Source organism: Perna viridis, chromosome 2 (genome assembly GCF_037379345.1).
Source record: "Perna viridis isolate PV_CMFRI_1.1 ecotype Kerala chromosome 2, ASM3737934v1, whole genome shotgun sequence".
Lineage (NCBI taxonomy): Eukaryota > Metazoa > Mollusca > Bivalvia > Mytilida > Mytilidae > Perna > Perna viridis.
The window spans coordinates 10,822,662-10,835,526 of record NC_142446.1 but is presented as its reverse complement, the minus strand read 5'-3'; the positions used below and the strand labels follow the sequence as shown (position 1 = coordinate 10,835,526).

At 33.6% G+C, this 12,865-nt stretch overlaps 1 protein-coding gene across 1 annotated transcript in view; it reads left to right on the top strand.

The window, feature by feature from the left end:
• Nucleotides 1–12,474, top strand: part of LOC148623615 (uncharacterized) — a 37,101-nt gene extending 24,627 nt beyond the window's left edge. The window contains exons 11-17 of the mRNA XM_088565553.1: nucleotides 1,781–1,954; nucleotides 3,439–3,597; nucleotides 4,243–4,411; nucleotides 5,424–5,574; nucleotides 6,452–6,707; nucleotides 6,917–7,013; nucleotides 9,795–12,474. Of these exons, the coding sequence (XP_088421679.1) occupies nucleotides 1,781–1,954; nucleotides 3,439–3,597; nucleotides 4,243–4,411; nucleotides 5,424–5,574; nucleotides 6,452–6,707; nucleotides 6,917–7,013; nucleotides 9,795–10,155 (1,367 nt within the window). The 3' untranslated portion in view covers nucleotides 10,156–12,474. The remainder of the gene's footprint in view (nucleotides 1–1,780; nucleotides 1,955–3,438; nucleotides 3,598–4,242; nucleotides 4,412–5,423; nucleotides 5,575–6,451; nucleotides 6,708–6,916; nucleotides 7,014–9,794) is intronic.
• Nucleotides 12,475–12,865: the final 391 nt, after the last annotated feature.

Below are 12,865 nucleotides of genomic sequence, written 5' to 3'. Positions count from 1 at the left end.
CATATATCTTCAAAACCACTAGGTTTAGCCAAATTATTTCAGTTGTCGAAATGAAACTTATCGGACGACTTCTTGTAAGAGTTATTGCCCTTGAAAGGTAAAATATGATTTTTTTTAGTTTTCATCTATATCTTGAAAACTGTGATAGGTAGAGAGTAACTTTCAATTGATGGATAGATCCTTATGATAAGGCCGACAAAAGCCTGGGAGGATCAAAGTTATTGGACTACTCCTTTTTAGAGTCACTGGCCTCGAACGACGAAAAATGATGTTTTTAGTTCCTATATCTTGAAAATAATAATAGAAAGATAGAAACTTTCAATTGATGAAATGATCCTTATGATAAGTCCTATCAGAATCTTTCTTGCGTCAATATTGTTAGACAACTCCTTTCCTGATTAGAGTTATTGCCCTTGAAAGGATAGGTGGGGATTTTTTATCCATCAAGAAACATGACCGCCGTTTCTAAAAATAGAATATAGGAATCAGACAAAAGTTTTTCGCATATATCTCCGAAACCGTTAGGTTTAGCCAAATTCTGGCGAGGTTATAAGTGTTCAGCGTGATGAAATCTACTTATTAACAAGTTTTTTTATTGTAATGTGTGAAGCCATGTTGGAGTTAATGCCCTTTTGACTTTTGTTCCCTATTTTTTATGTTATTTCTTTCGAAAATCTTCTTTGAAACTACTTGACCAATTAGAACCAAATTTGGTACGAATGTTCCTTAGGGTATTCTGCGTAGATCTATTGTGGGAATTTTTTGAATTCCGAAAAAAAACATGGCAGCTGTTTCTAAAAATAATACGAAAGGGTCAGTCTGAATGTTTTATCTATTATGTCCAAAACCGTCAGGTTTAGCCAAATTCTTGCAATCGTCGAAATGATTCTTATGAGCCTACAAAAGTTTGCATTGAATCTAAGTTGTCGGACTATTACTTGTTAGAGTCATTGCCCTTGAAAGGTAAAAAAAAAAGAGGGTTTTTTTTGCAGTTTTCAGCCAATATCTTGAGAACTATAATAGATAGAAAGAAAATTCAATTGCAGGAATGATCTCTATGATAAACCTACAAAGTCTGGGGGATCAAAGTTGTCGGACGACTACTTGTTAGGAGTTTATGCCCTTGAAAGGCATACAATAATGTTTTTATCAGTTTCAGCCAATATCTTGAAAACTATTATACATGTATTTGAAAAGAAACTTTCAATTGATGAAATGACCATTCTGATAAATCCTACCGAAGTCTTCTTTTAAGCCAAAATTGTTGGACAACTCCTTGTTAGAGTTATTGCCTTTGAACGGCAAAAAAATTAAGCAGGTGAGCGATTCAGGCTCCTGAGAGCCTTTTTTGATATTTACATTGATTCGCTGTCGGGGCAATGGTACTTTTTAATGGTGTAAGATTTGAAAATGGGAAGAACATGACTGGAATAAACCAATAAAATCAGCTTAATTGTAGAGGTAGTGTTTTCCGGATTAATAGAACTTTAAAAATAAATGGTAAATAGAACTAAGAAATTCGCTATTATAACGAGAATAGGTATCATATATATGACAACCCGGGATGACAATGACAGCTCAAGGCCGTCCATTGGTCTTCAATGAACGACGAGGAAACCCTCATACCACAGGCAGGCTGCAGCTCACCCTAAAACATCATTATACACAGGTACTTAAGCTTATAAGTAATTTCTAAATTACGTTATCATTTTATTTTAGGCCCATGCATCTTATCCATGAACCTAAAGTATCATACTTATAGCAGAAAGTATTTTTGTAGATCGGTATTGGACGAGTATAGACAAGCTGATTGTTGGGATAACAGTGGCTGCCAGTGTCTTTCTTTTGGGATTGATTATTCTGTTTGTCTATAAGAAGAGACATACGTTCAAAGACATCATAATAACCAAACCGGCAGTGGCAAAAAGCAATAGTTACAAGTCTAACGTCGGATGTAAGTTTATAATCATAACTTAAGGCTATGTTTTTGAATGCTATGTGGATTTGTTTGCTTGTTAGCCTTTAATTCATATTTGGTTTTGTCGTCCTACGATATAGACATCAATAGAAGATGGAATGCCCGAAGGTATGACCTACATGGAAGTAATATTTATTGCAGGAACATTCCAGGAATAATTTTTAACAATTTCAGCATGATATGATTTTCCGGTGGCTTTTAACGCCAGAAATTCATAACAATTCTTGTTTAGGATAACTGTTCTCAAAAGGTAAATTCTTGATCTCTATAAGCGCAAATGGCTGAAGGTACATTTTTTAGACAAAAGTAAATTATTGTCTTGTTTTTATTATACGAACGTATCGACATAATTGTATGGCACTGCCGTCGTCGTCTGTAGACACTTGATTTTCGTGTGACAACTGGATTTTTAGTAGCTTCATAGTGTCTTCATACCAAAAAATATAAGTATAGAGGATAATGATCGTAACCGTTTATGAACGAGGGACCAAAAAGGGCACAAAACAAGTATTTTATTGAATCTAATTGTATAGCTATTTCAAATGTATGGATCTCTTTAAAATTTTACCAAAAAAATGTCAATACCACAAGGGAAAAACTGAGATATATTTTAAAGATTATTACTTTGTATGTTAAGAAATAAAAACCAAAAGGCTATAAACAGTCATTTTTTAAAACTTAACAATAAATACATAACTTAAGTATCAGTGTGTAGATCTCAAGAATAATTTTGGCCATTCAGTATCTAAGAGAGAGAGAAAACACTCATAATGGAACAAATGTTTCTCCAACAGATAACCTGTTTCTAAGAAACGAAAAAAAAAACTGTAAAAACATCCTTAATAAAGAGATCCAGGTATGTTTTATACAACCGTAAACAATGTTTTGTCCGGACAATAACTTGAGTATTAGTGAATAAATCTTTATGGTGATACACTACAAGGTGTCATATCGACAAAAAAGGCTAAGATTGATTTCAAAGGTTGTGATTCGATACGTTGAGGAATAACGGACGAAAAGGGGCGAAAAACGAACGTTTTCCTTATGTCCGGAAAATAACCTGGCACTAAGTGAATGGATCTCTTTGACATTGTACCACAAAGGTGTCATACCACAAAAGGAACAGAGATTTATTTTAGAGGTTGCGACTTGAATCGTTTAGGCGTTACAGAGTGTGTATGTAGATCCCCTAAAACTCAACATAAAAGAAAGAAATGAAATTTAGCAAGTATATATCGATGACCATAAGAATACAGCACGCCCATTTTATTCGCCAAGAACTTGGCATTTAGGAGATACAGTTATGACTGGCTGGCTTAGAGTCGGAAAAATGTGTCGGAGTTCGGGATAAAATGACCAAAAACAAGCATTTTTATTATCAAACGTTCTCGTTTTGCAATGTATAAAATATCTGTCATAGGATTTTAAGCCACAATTAATTAATCAATCATTGTTAAAAGGTAAAGTGGATTACTCGAATCAGTTGCTGGTACTGAGTGATGAGTGGGAGCTGGACCCATGTCGCCTGAAATTCTGCACTCCCATTGGTCAAGGGGCGTTTGGAAAAGTAGTCACTGGTTACTATGACAATAAAAAGGTTGCCATTAAGCTTGTTAGAGGTAATGTCTCTTTTACTTTGTATTTCTAATTTTGTTATTTATGTGTTTATGTTATTAATTTTGAAGATAACTTTTTACATGCTTGCCCTCAATTGCGTAATTTTCATGCAGCGTTTTTCAAATATGATTCGACTGTAAACTGTAGAGGGGAACATATTTTTATAGTTACGTGTGAGAAAAGTCAAATGTTTGAAAAGATTGTTGATTATTTTTATGTTTTAGCATAAAAATTGATGGCTTTGAAGGGCATAATTAGAGTTTTGTAAGTAGTTAGTTGTTGCCTATCAATACACTTGCCGTAATAGAGAAATAATGTCGTCCAGATGACTAGGCTTTAGCAGTTTTGTACATTAAGATCTGACACAGTGCATAAAAACTGATGTTCCTTTACTATAGGCCATGTTATTTCTATCTAAAGGATAAATCTGATGACGTCTGATCATTTGTTAAAGCCGTTTTACGTAGGGGGGGTTTGGTGTGAATTATTCCATGAATTAGGTTTAAAGCTTTCTTTATATTACTTCTTAGCACTGAAATAAAATTATCTACAATTATTTTAATGAATTGGCCCGTTCGTTCTATTCACCTGCTTCTAATTTAAGAGTAATGGCATGTTTCCAGTTCAGTTTTTACTTCTTTTAACAGATAGTGCACCTTTATCTTACAAAGAGGATCTTTTGGCTGAAATCAACTTAATGAAACGTATTGGATCACATCCGAACATAGTGTCCATGTTAGGAGCATGCACCCTTTCAGAGCCCATCGCTCTTGCCATGGAATATATTCCTTTTGGCAATCTTCAAAATTTTCTCAAGTGAGTTTTACTAATCAAATAATATTGTTTATAGTTAATATTATTCAGAGGTAAATCAATGTACATATAGATTTGTATTTGCCATTTAACTTTCGATATACGCAAGACTGAGAATAGTCACAATTACAGATTATACAACACCAGACAAACAGTGCATGGTGTGGTTGGGCATTACATGATACCAGTAACGTTTAGAATAATGGGGCTTTACAGAATAACATTTATAATTATGGGGCTTGAGTGAATAACGTTTAGATTGTTGGGTTTGGAAAAAAAACATTTACAATGATTGGGCTTTACGATATTACATTTAGTGTCGGGTCTGTGAAAAAGATCGTTTATAATGGTGGGGCTGTACGGGTTTGCGTTTAGAGTGTTGGGTCTCTTCAAAATAGCGTTTACGAGGATAGAGCCTTACGGAATAACGTTAAGAGTGTTGGGTCTATAAAGAAGAACGTTTACAATTATGGGCTTTATAGAATGACACTCTACTGAAAGAGCCAGAAAGGATAACCTCAAGTGCAATGGTTGCTTTTATAAATTAAAGAATATTGTCATATACGATAGTTTCTGACAAAAAATGTTCAGTGTATTTGGGGTTGCGTAATACATAACGTTGCAGTGTGATGGGCTACACATCAATCTACACATTGACACACGAGATCTTCGGTCAGGTATTCCGATGGCTGGGCTCCGTTACCTCCAACTACCAACAGACATACTAACAGAATCCCTGTAAGGGGCGGTCATGCGAGATCCGTACGGATAGTTAAGATCGTAAAAAAAACAACATAAGAAGGGGCTAAATAGAATATAACATTTATTGTGGTAGGGGCTTTACATAAGGTCGTTTTGTGTGATGGCATTATTAAGTTTGGTTTGATAAGTACTTTTACGAAGTGACGTTAGGACTAATACTGTTATAACAAGATAGAGCATCTATCGCAATATGTACTAGTATTGATGGATTTACAGATGTATTTTTATGTAATCCCAATGTCGAATTTTATAGAAAATGTCGGCTGGATGGAGATTTCCACAAAAGAGTTGGTCATCCTACAGAAGTTACCTACTCTATCATGGATCCAAATGGCCGGGTCGATAATGGGGCCATTACGCCTGCTGATATGCTGTCATTTGCACGTCAGGTTGCTATGGCGATGGTGAGCAATTATGTATTAGTTTACAGGGTGTAAAACATGACATAACAACTCCATTCTGCCCCATTGGTATGACATGGGTTGTAGAAACTTATGTTTTGTCTATTATAATCTTTACATTTCTTAGTTCTATGTTTGCAGTCAGCTGCAGCAACATTATGTTCTGAGAAAGAGAAAATTAATTAATCATTTTTCCGTCTTTGATGTAAGAAATAAATCAGATGTTGTTCGTTTTAACGTATGCAGCCAAAGCAGATTTTTTAAAAGCTTTGTATTCCGGAATATATAAAAAAAATGTCTTCGTCGAGGAAACCGTAGCTTTTAACATTATACCGTCGTATATTTATCATAATTAATTTCGTATGTTTTATTCAAAATGTTCTCTTCTAAATTATATCTATATTTCTGGTAATGAAAGGGTAAAATGTATAGCAAAGCACAACATACATGTAGTAATAAATCCTCTTTCACCACTGAGTGAAATTTATGAAAATTCCAAGAATCTTTATTTCATATTCCATGTGAACCTAATACTTTAAATTTTGATCAAAATCAATATAGAGGTTTCACATAGCTAAACATGAACTTTGTCATTTATAAATATTGGGACACGGGGAGGGGCATTTCTTATGTTACTTGTCCTTACACCACTGAAAAAAGGAATTAAATGAAATTTTCTCAGTATCTTTAGTATAAATTCCCATTGTGCAACTCACATTTTGATCCAAATCAATTTGGATGTCAAATTATGCGTTATAAAATGGGGGATTTAAAGGAATCAAGTTTTCTTCTTTAGTAATGCTCTTCGTCGGTTTACACAATGAGTAAAAATAAATTTGTATTTGTTGTTGTTATTGGGTATAATAATTCATTTTTGCAGGAGTATTTGGCAGAAAAGAAATATGTTCATAGAGATCTTGCTGCAAGAAATGTTTTACTTGACTATGACAAAGTTGTTAAAGTGTGTGATTTTGGGCTTTCAAGAGACATATTTACGGATAATCAGTACCATAAAGTAACAAGTGGTAAACTGCCTTTGAAATGGATGGCTATTGAGTCCCTAAGAGACCGTGTGTTTACTACTCAAAGTGATGTTTGGTCATTTGGAATATTGCTGTATGAAATAGTTACAATGGGTGAGTAATGTATTTGTGTTACCTCAGCTTTACATATAATCACGCTGCATATCTTTGACAACCCATCGTAAATATCTTGGACAATCTATCTAAAATATCTTGGACAAACTGTCCAAAATATTTTGGACAATCTATCAAAATATCTTTGACAATCTATCAGAAATTCCTAAGCAACAAACATTGTTAACAGTATCCATTTGATGTTTCAGGAGGGTCGCCATATCCTCACACAGCTTTAGCAGATCTTTACTACGTTCTAGCAAATGGATATAGAATGGAGAAACCTGGAAACTGCTCTGATCAGTTGTAAGTTGTATATCTTGTTTTTTGTTTGTATTTTAGTATTGCAGTATTTTTAAAAATTTAGATGAAACGCGCACGTCGAAATGAATCGCTGTTCTTTTAATCTTTTCTCGGTCCACCTAATGTTTGATCCCCTAGGATATTGTAGCTTTTCTCTTGATTTAATTTCTTTTGTGTTTTTTTCGCACTGAATGACAATTTATTTGAAAACTGTTTTGTTCAACGTGTCATAGTTTTCCTGTCCTCTTTCGTCTACCCCGGACTTTACCTTTTATGAGCAACTCGGAGGGTGTTTCTAGAAAAGCAGAGGACGCTTACCCTAGCAATTCACCTGGTCCATGCTCCCAGTTTCTAGTGAAGTCTGAGTTGCTCATTTACTTTTGTGACTTTGTATGTATTATTTTAGTTACTTTATGTTCTTTGTGTGTTTGTCTTTTTTCCATGTTTGGTCTTTGTCCCTCGATTTCAGGCTTTTGATTTCCGCTAGAATATTGGTTCCCTTGATTACTCTTTAAACTATATGCCCGGTTTGTCGACTTTTACTTGACTATTCATTTGTCAGTTTTGCATAAGTGTCTATACACGTGACATTGTTTTTTTTTCAAAACAGTGCTGTCAAATCTCAGCGGTGATGAAAGCTATTCTGAAAGCCACAATTTTTTGGTTCAAAAACTTTAATGAGCACTTTTTGAAAATAGTTATCTTTTTAAAGACTAACTCTGCATTAAACATCAATCATTTCATCGGAATACTTTTCATCAGATACTTAATCACATTTTAAAGCAGGCTTTCAGATTAAACAAGCTTAGGAATAAAATATACAATTTCATAATATTTTCGATAGCACAGACGATTTATTAAGTTGATAGATAGATTATCACAGACGGAAATGTTGTGATATGATCAGTGATAAGACTCGTGTCAAGTCATAATTCTTTGTGCTGGAGAATAGATCGCTTAGTTTTGTGATTTCATACCAATCCTACTTTGTAGTGGAGCTTGATTCTTGGTACAGTGGTGATATATGAGAAGAGCTACTTTAATGCAGATAGCATCATTATTTCAATCAAAGTTTTATCTTAATGAACTTGATAAGGCAAACACAAGCTATCCTCCACCTCTTGGTAAAACAAAGTCTATCTAAATTAGCCATTAGACGTAAAATTGAGCAGTAGAGGAAGGCGTCAGAATTTAATAAGCCAATTAGCACTGTTATATTTTTCTATTATCTTTGTGACAAAACTAAGTGGTTTATGATCACTTTTTGTTTTATTTGGGATAAAACTATCTTTAAAATCATAATTTAAGGGGAAAGCGCCTCTTACTGACTGCGTATCGAAAATGTGTGTCCAGTGTCTGCTTTCTTAATAATTCATTTCACAAACGGAACGTTGTGTTAGATTAAAAGTGTTATGACCCTAATGTCTTTAGAATTAGGGGTCAGAAATAAACATTTGCTCATGTTGTATTAAAGTTCTGTGACCACTTCATCGGTTCAGAATGTTATTCTATGTCAAACATTAAAGACAATCCAGAGTCAGAGCTATGTTCAATTTGAATGTTGTGTCTTAACCTGCCCCAACCGTTTTTTGGTTCGATCTCTGCGGTCGTATCAAGTTGTCCCCTCAAAGGCGTTTTATTGCGGTTTTTTACCACCATAAGTCATCTTTTGGCATATCCAGATTCCTCACTTGTGAGATGAAAATGTAGCTTTTATCACACTAGAAAATAGCAACCTTCATAAAAAGTAAGGATTTGGACTTAACATTTGTTAATATTCCGTTCCTAAATGTTGATATTACTGAGGCATTCTCCTATGGTATTTTCATTTCACAACTGATTCGTTTTGCTCGTATTTGTTACATGCAACAGATCCCTTATGGAAAAGCTGTTGCATCAGTGGTATCGATATCGCTAACTTTTGTAAAGTATAATAGCACTTGCATGTTTATTAATAAAATGGTATTGCTCACCCAATTTTTTACGACAATATAGTCTGTAAACCACATCTTTTAAACAAAAACAGATGATTTTTTCGACTGCTTTTAATAGATTTATTCTTAAAGAAAACGATTTCAAATCGTTGTCGGTTCTTGAAATCTTGCATTCTCAAATAAAGATATTTTAGCCTGATTACATTCCTGCGTAAAAACTAAGTCATTTTGGATATTACACCACATCAGTTTTTCCATATTTAGCATTTGACGTCTTACGTCAAACCTAGTCTGCTGGTAATGTAGTGACACATTATTTTCAATGCTGATAGTTTTGATTGTTTGGACGCTGTATATCATGTTCTGGACTAGGTTTTAGTAACTGCGAGAATCGTTCAACTGAATATCTCTCTGTATAAATGTTGAGGTACTCTATGGATGGGATTGAATATATCATTGAGTGAATTTTCTTTGTTGTTTCAGTTTGTTTTGTTTGATCTTATATTGAAGGGGGAAGCCTTATAAAACTACTTTAACCTCACCGTAGATTTCACGCAGAAGATGCTGGTCATTTATGTGTCATTGAGTCTTCATATTATTATATTACATTTTAGTTATACTATTGTCATCGTTCAGTTACTATGGACTAATCGCTCTTATTGTCGGGTCTTTTCAGAGCTTGCTTAAACGTGTTTTTACACTTGATGAAGACTATGGTGACCTCTGAAAGTATATACTATTTTGGATTTAGGTAATACGCTGGTGCATTTTTTGCGTTTCATCATACATGTTCTTTTTTCCATTAATCTTGTTCAAGAAGCAATATTGTTGAGATTTTTTTCTTTTGCAGGTATGCTGTAATGAGACAGTGCTGGCTAGAAAATCCTAAGGATAGACCGACTTTTACGGATCTTCGTTTACAGCTAGAACAGTTGTTGTCTGTTGACAGAAATTATTTAGATTTGGACAATATTGATGTACCACTGTCTACGTCTGAAAGTAGTAGTAATAGTGTACCGAAAACAGATGACCGATTGTCTCTTATATCAAATAGACATGCAGAATCGTGTAAAAACATGGTTAAATCCTCAACAGGTAAACCTGCTAGAGCTATCGCAACGCTCACGCGAGATTCTGTGACTGTAAATATTTGTAAAGAACAGCCGCGTGATTGGTTAGTTCGAGGACGCAATGACGAAACGTCAACGTAATATATGTGGACCAACACACCAGAAAGGCAAGTGTTTCTTTTTCTGTATGGATTGCGGCATTATTAAGTTTGTCGATTGTGAAGACAGTTTTTTGATACTTGGTTGTGAAAAGGGCTAAATATACTCTTCTATAGGTGTTTACATTGGAAATATGTATTGTGGTTTTAAGTCAATGTTTGTGTACATCGATAAAGATTTACAGATTGTACTACAAATTATTCATTTATACATGACAATTTTTTTTATTTTTTGTTATTTTAGAGAATTTGATAGTTCATTCTGGCGTAGGATTTGTGCCTTTTTAAAGATTAAGATTTGTATCCGTCCCAGGTCTTAAAGACAAACTATTTTATGACTGCCTCAGAGAAAATTGCAAAATGGTAAAAATCACTTTTTTTTATTAGTTCTTGTTTATCAGTACCTTGATTCATGCATATGATGAATAGTTGTATTATTTTTTTTTCTCAAAAATGGCTGCCTGCATCGTTTTCACAATTTGTTGCATTTGACATTTGTCTCAGAAGGGAGAAATTTGATTTCCTTCATTATACACGTTTTATCGACATCAATGCTGCAAATATAATTTGTATAAATATTTTTATTTCTTTTTATTTATTATTGTTAAACTCAGGTAGAATATTAAATAGGATATTTCTTCCTGTCTCTTTTACTTGGTTTGCATTATGTGTGTGCCATGCATATTGTGAGGGTTTTCATACTTCTAGTTATTACTAGTGTGTACAGTGGGCTCTGGTATTGCGAAGTGTGGGAAGTTTAATTATTGTAACTTTATCCAAGTATTTTTATTAGGATCCGATTGTTGTGTTTTAAATTTGGTTTATTATTGTAGTTTTTTTTATTTGTTCGTACAAAGGAATTGTCTTGTCTGTTTGTTAATCTACTTATGAACGACTTCTCATAAACCGTGAAATTAAATGTGATGAACTTTTACATATGATTGGTCTGCAAATACGTCAAAAATGCAAACTTTTTTTTTAAATTGGATTGGTTAACGAAGGTTATGATATCTAAGATAAATAAAAAAAAACAGTTTTTTTCTGATACTTATTTTATTTTACGGACACCAAAAAAAAATGCAAGAGTCACCGATAAATCCATTTAAAGGAATGATTATCTTAAAGATTTCATAATGGTCCAAGTGTGGTTGAAGTACTTTTAGAGCAAGTTTTCGATGTTTCTGACTCAATCATCTATTTTATTTTTGTTTTCACTATTTCGTTTTGTTTCTAAAGATCATAGCAGAATACTTATACTGATATTAAATAAAAGAAGAATTACTTGTTGTGTTAATGGTGGTTATGTTTTAATTTTTACTGAATATTTTGAGTGTAATCTTTTGTAATACAGGTATATTTTTCAACCAACGAAAATCTCTGATTTACGACACGTGATCATCACTCATTTACCCTAAATGTAGAAGAATTATGAAATGGACATTCCGACAAGTTCGTGTTGCTTAAGTCCAGAACTTCTATACTGGACGCTCGAAAATTGGTCATACAGAACTGCCTTTAATTAACATAGAATTACCCGAGAATCGTATGACGGGACAACCAATTTGTCCGGTATATAATAAAAAAGGTACAGGAAAGTGTATAATACAGCAGTTGATGTACTCTTCATATAAACAGATGTCAAGAAATAAAATAAAATAAAACAAATACGCATTAACCTCTTGTTTGTAGCATCGTCCTCGCGGATCGCTGTCACGTGTAGCGTCTGGTCTTTTTATATAATGTAATTTATTTTACAGTCTTCATTTTTTTCATTTGTTTGTTTTTTGTTTTTGTCTTTTTGTTTGTTTTTTGTTTTTGTTTTTGTATAAATTGACGATTTTTATGAACGATGACATGCGTTTTGTAAGACCCACTTTTCGAGCGTAGAATATGGAGGTGTTTTGAATTCGTTCTTCTAGAGGTCAATGCAGTAAAATTTTGTTTGACACTTCAGGTTGAACATTAAGAAAAGTAAGGAAAGATTGCGTGTACATACATGTAGCGTGTTTTGCGATGCGAGGTGCTAGTAACATATTTTATGTATATGTAAATTTAAGACTGAGATAATTTGGCAGTCGTGGTATTGAAATTGAATTTCTACCTTTAGTAGAGAGTGTCTTGTTGAGCTATATATATATTATTATAAAGGTATGAAACCCTCTTCTTTGTATTATCTTGAAAGTCTGGATAGTCAGGAGAGGTAATCGTCCTACCGTCCAACACTGTTGTTGATATTTTATTTGTATATACATGTTAACTTGTTGCAATAAGTAATTTAACGAAATAAAATGATGTTTTGAAAGTGTTACCTTATTAGTCATCAAACTGATCAGCCAAATGATCGGAAATAAGTATGAGGTGGACTATAGTTTAGAATAGTACAGAGGCAGTACATCTAATGAAAGATATTTTTAAATATCTTGTCAGGAAGTATGTACATACAGCCCAAAAAACGTGCATGTATCACCAAACTTAACAATAAATGAATGAACGGTAGCTTCATCATGAAGGTAAGAATAGAGCAAAATACAAATAAAATTATAGAATTATAATTTTAAAAAAACATGGAGGGTTTACCTCATTTCTTTCGGTCTTTGCCTGGGACGGATGAGGAGAGAAACCCCCAACTGTACGCACCGAACGAGAAAGGCGTATAAAAATTACTCATTTTTATTATTAGTTTTTATACGACC